This window comes from Lissotriton helveticus, chromosome 7, assembly GCF_964261635.1.
Source record: "Lissotriton helveticus chromosome 7, aLisHel1.1, whole genome shotgun sequence".
NCBI classification, from domain to species: domain Eukaryota; kingdom Metazoa; phylum Chordata; class Amphibia; order Caudata; family Salamandridae; genus Lissotriton; species Lissotriton helveticus.
Window position 1 is genome coordinate 937,322,582 of NC_136068.1, and position 9,595 is coordinate 937,332,176.

The 9,595-nt window shown below is 48.3% G+C and overlaps 1 protein-coding gene across 1 annotated transcript in view; it reads right to left on the minus strand.

Moving 5' to 3' along the window:
* The window catches only part of FCHSD1 (FCH and double SH3 domains 1), a 316,141-nt gene extending 309,065 nt beyond the window's left edge, over positions 1-7,076 (minus strand). Inside the window, exon 1 of the mRNA XM_078653503.1 lies at positions 6,892-7,076. Within this exon, the coding sequence (XP_078509629.1) occupies positions 6,892-7,056 (165 nt within the window). The 5' untranslated portion in view covers positions 7,057-7,076. The remainder of the gene's footprint in view (positions 1-6,891) is intronic.
* Positions 7,077-9,595: the final 2,519 nt, after the last annotated feature.

Below are 9,595 nucleotides of genomic sequence, written 5' to 3' on the forward strand. Positions count from 1 at the left end.
GATATGTCTAACTATGAATGGGAGAGATGTCTGTCTTGATCATATTACGTCATTCTGTACACGAGGGAGGTGTCTGACTGTCATAGTACTTCCAATGCCTGAAGGGGTGTATCTCCATTTCACGTTCCCTCATTCTTCTGCTGAGAGGGTTATTTGCCTGTTTCATGTTCCTTCATCCTATGTTTGAGCGAGTGTCTGCTTCATTGTTATTTCATCCTATGCCTGGATATATCTATGTGTTGCCACGTCATATTTCTAGGAGAGGTGTTTGTTGCATTGTTTCTTGTTATTTCTTCTGCTGTCTGGAAAAGATGTCTGTTTTATTTTACTTAATCCAGTGCCTGGCAGAGGTATTTGCCTGTTTCATTTTCTTTCATTCCATGCCTGGGTTAGATGCCTGTTTCGTATTACTTAAGCCTATGCTAAGGAGAAGTGTCTGTTTCGTGTGAATTTCTAATATGACTGGGAGGAGAGACGTCTGTTTAATATTACTTCATCATATTTATGGAGTTGTCCGTCTGTGTCCTGATACTTAAACCTATTTCTGGGACAGGTGATCGTCTGTTTCATGTTCCTTCACCTGTGCCCAAGAGTGGCGTCTATATGTTCCATGTTACTGTATTCCACACTTGAGAGAGATGTCTCTCTGATTCATGTTACTTTACTCTGTGCCTGGGAGAAGTGTCTGTTTCATGTTACTTCACTCTATGCCTGGGAGAAGTGCCTGTTTCTTGTTACTTCATCCTATGCCTGGGAGAAGTGTCTGTTTCATGTTACTTCACTCTATGCCTTGGAGAAGTGTCTGTTTCATGTTACTTCACTCTATGCCTGGGAGAAGTGTCTGTTTCAAATTACTTCACTCTATGCCTGGAGAAGTGTCTGTTTCATGGTAAGTCACCCTATGAAGGGTGGAGGTTTTTTCCTTCAACGTCATGCTGTACCGGGGAAAACGTCTTTGTTTCCGGTGCATCCTCATGTATTTTTTAGCACTGGATGTCCACTTAAACTACCTATTCCTAGCCGAGAGTCAGGTGTCTGCCGCTTTGCCGCCCCTCATTCGAAGCCGCCTGTTTTCGCTTTTCTTCGGAAGGACGTGTGTCCGTTATTCCATCGTGTGCTCCATGCGAAACATGTGTCAGTCCTTTCCTCCTGTACCTGGACACTGCTGTTCCACCCTTCGTTCTGCACCCGTGTCTACGTCACGTGTCTCGTGGTGTTGTCTCCAGCATGGGTCCCGTCTCTTTCAGTGTCAGAACAGATGTCTGCCTCAACATCCCTAAGGGCCCAGTGCCCACCTCTTACCCTACTCAGAGATGCCCCTTTTCCACCTGCACTCGGAGCGGGTGTTCTCCACGCACACGGACAGAGCCCACCTGCAGCCCCTCGGATCTGCTTGTTTTTCCGTCGTAGCAGATGCTGTGACCTCACATGCTCTCCACTCCTACCCCACCCCCACTGTCCCGGCAGGCACGCGCATTTAGAAATGCCATCTTTTCCTTCCACGTTTCTATAAGACGCGCTTTCACGGTCCGCACCTTCATTCAGTGGCCCCTCTCCCCTGCCAAGGCCTTCGAGGACACAGCGCTGCAGCGCGCATCTCTCAGCCCTTTCACCTCCTGTGAACACTCCCAGTGTGGAAGAGCCACTGCCCCATCACCCCTCCTCACCCCCCTGCACAGGGCCGGCTTTAGAGCTGATGGCGCCCTGTGCGACAACCACTTTTAGTGCCCCCACATCCCATGACCACCTCTACGGATTCTCTCCCTACCACCTGCAAAAGTGCCCCATATCTCTCCCATCATAAGATATTGCTAAACAACCTACAACCTTGTGGCCCAGCCCCCAGCAGGAGGCTTATGCAGCTCCGAGGCGCTCAGGTAGTGCAACCATCCTGCACAACCATAAGCCCATAAGCACAGAAAAACATGTTGATTGGGACCAGCGTTACTCACAAACGCTGCTTTCTTTATAATTCCCCAGCAGTAAATTCACTTTCAGGTCTCAACTTTAGAACACACAATACTAGCCATGGTAATGCAATCCAAGCCTATTCATGTACAACTGTAAGGGACTGAGGAGTTCTGATAAGAGATTGAATTGTGCTTTTATGGATACTTGTACCCGAATAAAGATCATTGATTGATTGATTGATCGATCTGATAAGTAATGAAGATTACTAACAAGCAGCAAGGCCTTTAACTCCTCGTCGTCTGCCTTGTCTGGACCCTGACGGAATGAAAAGGACTCGAACGAGGAAGACTTGGAGTAATGAAGATTACTGATAAGTAATCCAACTATTGCCTCCTCATGTGTCTTCCTCGTCACAGTCCTTACTTGGACAGGTGAGAAACACTTTGAGTGATGAATATTACTGAGAAGTAATACAAAAGGTACATATGTCAACCCCGGAAGCAGTAAACTCTACCTATAGCCTATGTCGTAAAAGTAGTACACATATAAGAGAGAGTGGTACATTCTGGAAGTGTGTGTTGTTGTTCATCACATTCTCGCTGCCCACAGGGCTCCTCTACTGGGCACACCCATGCACCCAGCCCTGACCATGAACTTATGGCAGTGAATAATCTGCTGCAATGGTTTATTTTCCAAGGCCCTAAGTGTGATTTACGATCAGAAAGTGACTCAAAACCTAATTCTCTGAACTAGGACTCATGACCACAAAACGGTCCGTGAATCAGTGTCAGGCGCTGTTCAAAGAGGATTGTACTTGGTTTTGTGCATTGTTGGGAAAAAATACAAATGGATGATGAAACAACTACCAAAAATGGAACGGAGATGGGAGAACACTGCCTCAGATCACAGCACAGTTCGCCCCTTAGCATTATGGTAAATGCAGGACAATGTTTGAGCTTACTTGAATGCTAGCTATAGTTTTTCACCAGAGTTGGTGCACATAGTGCTGTTCAAAAGTGGTTTAATAGAATCCTTTCACGCCATGAGAAGTTGTGCAAATGTTCTGCATAGCGCAATGCTGAATGGTCCCATGTGTATCTATCTAACAGTTCCCAGCACATCTTAGCCATTGCCTTTATTTCAAGTTGACTTGGTGCCTATGATTGAAATCTCAGCCTCCTGAGCCTATCCTGCTGCATTCAGAAGTCTCCCTCTCCCTATGCCACTCTCATGTTTGTCGGACGTTTAGTAATGGTGATGAGGAGTGTGGGCAGATGTGCATCTCTAGCAAAGCACCACAATGAAGTTAATTTGAGTGGCCTGCCATCTACTGTTCTTAGAAGAAAATGCCACTACCCAAGAGTTATTGGGTCCCAACAAGCAAAAATTCAACACAGGAGTGTGTAAGGGAGTGGGAGGATGAAGTATAGTAAGTACAGGCTAAAGGCCTTCGGAGTGTAGAAAGATATTTCTCTGCCCACAAATTTGCAAAGGCACTAACGTTTGCTCTTAAAAAGGTTGTGAACTCCTGCTTTATCCATGCAAAGTTTTATCTGTGTATAAGGAGCGAAGTCAAACCACATACCTCCCAGGGATACGATTCACGCTACCTGCAGTTTTGTATCACAATTCCATGCTGCAAAATTAAGCTTTCTCTGGAGGTTTACGTTTAGCAAAGCCTTTCCCTACACAAAGCAATGCGAAGGAGCACACACCTAAGGACCTCACACTGAGGTCCCCGGATGGTAACTCTCCACAGCCCCCAAGCATTACAGGCACCAGGGACATCAGCAACACCAGAGGCGGGAGCAGACTTACTCAGTTCCTACGAGTGGGACTCTGAAGGCCTACTTAGAGGTGAGCAGTTTCAAGGGATTCTGTTATTTCAGTGCAGGTTCTCAGGGTTAGTCCTTCCTCACTTCCCCCTAGATTATCACTCAAAAGCTCGACTTGCTTTGAGCAGGTGTAGTCTTCGGGCAAAATACCCATCTTTTGTAGAGTCATAATGGCAACGGGCCACTAACCCCCGTTACCGGCCCTAACGAAAGTACAAGGGATACTGTAACAAAGCCCTCACTTTTTTTTAGCAAGCAAATCTTCCAAATAACTATATCTTTCTCTTATATGTGACATATATTGCTGCAAGGGTCACAATGTTCATACGGGTGTTCCAGAGAAAAAAACGGTGCAAACTATGCAAAGTTTTCTGTAAATAGTTTCAAACGTTGCAGAAAAGCTCTCTGTACACCTTCAACACAAAAGCAAGTCTGAAAGAAAGGGCTCACTGAGCCATGGAAGGCCATCTCTCCTGCCCATTCTGTACTCTATGATAACAAAGGGGATGATGGACGGAGCGTTTGAGCAAATCAAACACTCACCTCCAGTCAACTGATCTGGGTTTAATCCATCACTATTCTTTAGCTCACTCCACCACCCCAGTTCAGACATGGCCATATGCAAATCAGTCTGACCCTGTGCCTCACGGGAACAGTCCAGCCCGAACTACCAAGCCATGTCTTCCCTGGACCGGAAACAAGCATCCTGGGACCGGTTTCGGGTACATAACCCTCATCCGCCAGGTTACCTTGAATCCAGTGGCAAAGTGAGCAAGGGAACCATGTGTAGGCATACCCTGCCAACTTAGGGCCAACAAAGCGATACCAAAGAGGATGATGAACTAGGCGTTTGAGCAAATAAAACACTCACCCTCAGTCAACTGATCTGGGTTGAATCCATCACCATTCTTTAGCTCACTACACCACCCCAGTTCAGGCATGGCCATATGCAAATCAGTCTGACCCTGTGCCTCATGAGAACAGTCCAACCGGAACTGTTCATAACCCTCATCAGCCAGGATATGCCAGGCCATCTTGAATCCAGTGGCAATGTGAGCACGGGACCCACGTCTGGGCATACCCTGCCACCTTAGGGCGAACAAAGCGATACCAAAGGGGATGATGGACGGAGCGTTTGAGCAAATCAAACACTCACGCCCGGTCAACTGATCTAGGTTTAATCCATCACCATTCTTTAGCTCACTCCACCACCTCAGTTCAGACATGGCCATATGCAAATCAATCTGACCCTGTGCCTCATGGGAACAGTCCAGCCTAAACTGCCAAGCCATGTCTTCCCTGGACCGCAAACAAGCATCCTGGGACCGGTTTCGGGTTCATAACCCTCATCAGCCAGGATATGCCAGGCCATCTTGAATCCAGTGGCAATGTGAGCACGGACCCACGTCTGGGCATACCCTGCCAACTTAGGGCGAACAAAGCGATACCAAAGGGGATGATGGACGGAGCGTTTGAGCAAATCAAACACTCACGCCCGGTCACCTGATCTGGGTTTAATCCATCACCATTCTTTAGCTCACTCCACCACCCCAGTTCAGACATGGCCATATGCAAATCAGTCTGACCCTGTGCCTCATGGGAACAGTCCAGCCCGAACTGCCAAGCCATGTCTTCCCAGGACCGGCAACAAGCATCTTGGGACTGGTTTCGGGTTCGTAACCCTCATCAGTCAGGCTATCTTGAATCCAGTGGCAAAGTGAGCAAGGGACCCACGTCTGGGCATACCCTGCCAACTTAGGGCAAACAAAGTGATACCAAAGGGGATGATGGACTCTATACTCTGGCCAGGCCTCAAATTCTCCCAATGCTGCCCATTAATACTAACGCAGAAACAATCAAAATCGTACAAGAAATACCTGGGATTTTTGTACATAGCAAACCGATCCGAAAAAAACACACACGTATGGACGGGATGCTCCAGAGGTGGACACACACCGAATGTAAGATGGAGGTAACAATGGTGGCGGCCTCCACCCTGGCAAACAGGCAGAGCAGGCGCAGCCTCTCGAACCCATTAAAGAAACGGGCAGAAGATTAACTAATATTGAATTATCTTAATAAATAAGGGTTCCTTCTAATTATCCTTCTGGGCCAAAATCTTTACGCTACTACATATATCTCTGTTAGTGAAATCAAGTGGCACCGCCTGACCTTCCCTGCACTGTCACTTTTTTATATGGACGGAAAATTCTTCTATTGTATACAACATTCCCTGATTCTCGATTTCCTTAACCATAGAACAAGTCTGTTCCTTCGTGTCTGCTTCCTTTAGAAAGAAGCAATTGCCTAATTTATAATGGGTAGAAATAAGATGGAAGCCCCCTGTGCCTACCACTGTACTATGTGACAGGTGCACACATGTGCTGTCTCTCACAGCAGCCTCTGCAGGTGGGCTGACCCTGTCTGTCTGGAAGGAGAATCCCTCTTCTGTGTTGTTATAACTAAGGCAGGGGGCCGTCATAGCAGCAGGCAGCCCAGGTAGGGGCAGGGGTCTCTCACTCACTGACTTTGATGTGCAGAATATGTCCCAAGGCCAAACTCGGACAGGAGCCATCAGTCGCTTGGGGTGGATTTTCAACTTTAAAAGCTTACTTGTTCAGTTCAGGGAGTGGGTCATTTTCCGAGTGTCTCCGAGTTATAGAATCTGTCTCTCAGCTCTCGTGTATGTCTCTCTATCTCTTCATCCTCCTCTAGCTCCCCCAGCCCCCCTTTCCAGGTCAGCTCTCTCGCAATTCAATGGTCGGCATGAGTCATTCTTCAGAGGTGTACAGCTTTAGAGATTGTCCCTTTTTTGCCCCTGGAAGAATAAACCCAAGTGCTCGAAAGGAGTGTACCTACGCCCTTGTCTCCACGAGATAGCCCCTTATCTCTGTGACAGCTGTCTGTCCCCCTGGGACACCTGTGCCTCTGTATTTACCCCGGAGCTAAGTGTGCTGAGAGGAGCCCGTGTTCTCTCTCCCTCGCGCTGCCTCTGCACTGGCACTGCACTACACCTGGACACCTCGCCGCGTCTTTCTAGACTGATGGAGTAAGAGATAGCAGCTCTCCCTTCCTCTCTCTTCCCGAAACTCTCGCTCTCGTAGTTCTACTCAGTCCCCCGATTCCGAGCCTCCTCGCGACTTACTTTTCTCGGTGGAGGCTGCATGCTGCTGTCCCCCGGGCTCTGCCGTGGCGCTAGGCTCCAGACGCGACGATGGCTCCGGGGAGCGAGTGTCCGGAACTGAGTGTCCCGGAGCCGCGGCCCGCCCCCGTTCTGGCCCGGGGAGCCCCGCCCTCCGCGGGGCGGCATCCAGCACCTCGGCCCGGCCTCCCGAGCCTCAGCCCGCCTCCTCCACTGAGGCCAGCATGACTCTGGCAAGGTATGTCCCACATAATCATGTGAGAGCCCCTGTCATCACAGGTGTCATTGGGCTAACCAGATCTCATTGTTGAGTTTAGCTGTCTTTATTCCTGCGTCAGTCATCGTCTGTACTCGCACCCCTCTGTATCTTCACCTGAGACTGGCTTCCAACATGGAAAAGTTCTCCTTTCCCTCAAAGTTGATTACGGAGAAAATAGCAGAATCCATGCTGTTGACAAGGGGGTAGTGCTATGATGAGAAGGTAGGGTTGCAGTCAGGGTTGGATTAGGATTAAAAATCGGCCCAGGCCTGCTAAAAAAAAAGTGGTCCATATTTGCATATTGCCTTTCCGCAAAACACTGCTTGGGCGAAATTGTATAAAAAAAAGGGGGGTAAAAAAATACACGGATAAGCTTACACTGGGGAAAACACACCTGGAAACAAGTGAGGCCACTTCTGCTCATGTCCCCTTACCCCGCTCAGTATCCAAACATTAATGGGCCGGCCCAGCGACAGGAAAGGAGTGACACCTCTCCTGTTGATAAAAGGGAGGTATGGACGTCCATATGTCTCCAGAAAGCCACTCAGGCACCCACTGGGCCGCTGGTGGCATAGAACACCACAAACACCGCCCTACTCCTACCAAACCGCTCTTAAGTGATCTGGGTCGCCGTTCCATTAAGGACCTAGCCACTATACGCCCTCTTTTATATTGGGCTAGGTTATGGCGGACCCCGGAGCTCTCAAGGTATGCAGATGGTTTAAGGGAAGTTATGAACCTTTATGGAGCCCACAAAATTAGCTGGATAACAAATATAAAAAAGCTCCTGCTCGCAACGGGCCTTGCAACTGATTGGGAGCCTGGGGTATCACTATCACTATCCAAGGCAGAAATTAAGCGAGCCTATTGGACATGGGTTGACGATCAGGAGCAGAGGGACCCAAACCTAGGTAGGCTGACTGAGGCATTTCGACAGCACAAATTAAAGCCTCGTCTGAAACCCTACTTAGATTTTATTAAGAAACCTAGAGATAGATCCCTTTTTATCCAGTTCAGGCTAGGAACACTCCCCCTTCGCAACCATACCTGTAAGTGGAAGCCCCGGCACCAAACCTCTCCTGATTGCCCAATCTGTGAAGGTGTCATTGAAAACATTCCTCACGTCTTTTTTGTATGCCCAGCCTATGCAAAACCCAGACAGAAATGGCTCAAACCTGTGTGCCTGTTGCTTGGAACCAGGGACCACTCCGCTGCACTTAGAATACTTAAGGCTGATGCTAGCACAACCTTAGTGTGTGGGGTGGCCAAATTTCTTAGTTGGGCTTGGATGATAAGGATGAAGGCTATCAGATGATTTAAGTTTTAGCTGAATCTCTTTTTATACGCTTACATTTTCACAAAGCTGCTAAAGTTTAATATATTTTTAATTATTTATTGTAATATAAAAGGTTTTTTATTACTAATCCTTTTAAAATGTGTTGTTAATGAATTGTGATGCTACATTTTAATGTGCTTTTATGATATTCTATATATCGAAATAAAGCTTTGATGATGATTAAAAATCGGCCCAGGCCTGCTAAAAAAAAAGCGGGCCATATTTGCATATTGCCTTTCCGCAAAACACTGCTTGGGCGAAATTGTATAAAAAAAAGGGGGTAAAAAAATACACGGATAAGCTTACACTGGGGAAAACACACCTGGAAACAAGTGAGGCCACTTCTGCTCATGTCCCCTTACCCCGCTCAGTATCCATACATTAATGGGCCGGCCCAGCGACAGGAAAGGAGTGACACCTCTCCTGTTGATAAAAGGGAGGTATGGACGTCCATATGTCTCCAGAAAGCCACTCAGGCACCCACTGGGCCGCTGGTGGCATAGAACACCACAAACACCCCCCAAATCGGGCCCCCAGGCTGCTAAAAAAAGCAGACCACAGCTGGAACAAGGATACCGGCTCCTTGGGCATTGCCCGAGTGCCCGCGTTACCAATCTGACGCTGGTTGAAGTAAAAACTTTGGCCTGAGGGAGTTAGGAGACTGGGTGATGGAGGCGAGTCTCCGTACAGTAGAATAGAATGACTCAGGTGGAGGAGAGTGAACTTGGCGGGAGACTGTGCGGCACGGCCTCCCCTTTGCAACCCATTATCTTTAATGTCCAGGGCCGGCGCTGGGCATGGACAGTGTGGGCAGCTGCCTAGGGCCCCACAGTCAGCCCTCCAACTTGGAGCCTCGCAGCAATGCGACACAGTCAGGCCACGGCATTAAAGGTGCCACTTGCAAGTTTGCCACCTTAGGGGGCCCCCTCCCCTGGCCTCACTGCTTTGGCGTGGTGGGCTGCATCACTGCACTGAAATGCATTGTCACACATTTATAGCGCCTCAGCAGTCTGCCTGAGCACTGCTATTTGGCATCTTCACCAGTAGGCAAAGCTTTTGCTAACATCCGCGCACGCAGGGCCCGTAACCCCATTTATGGTGTGGAAGACTTG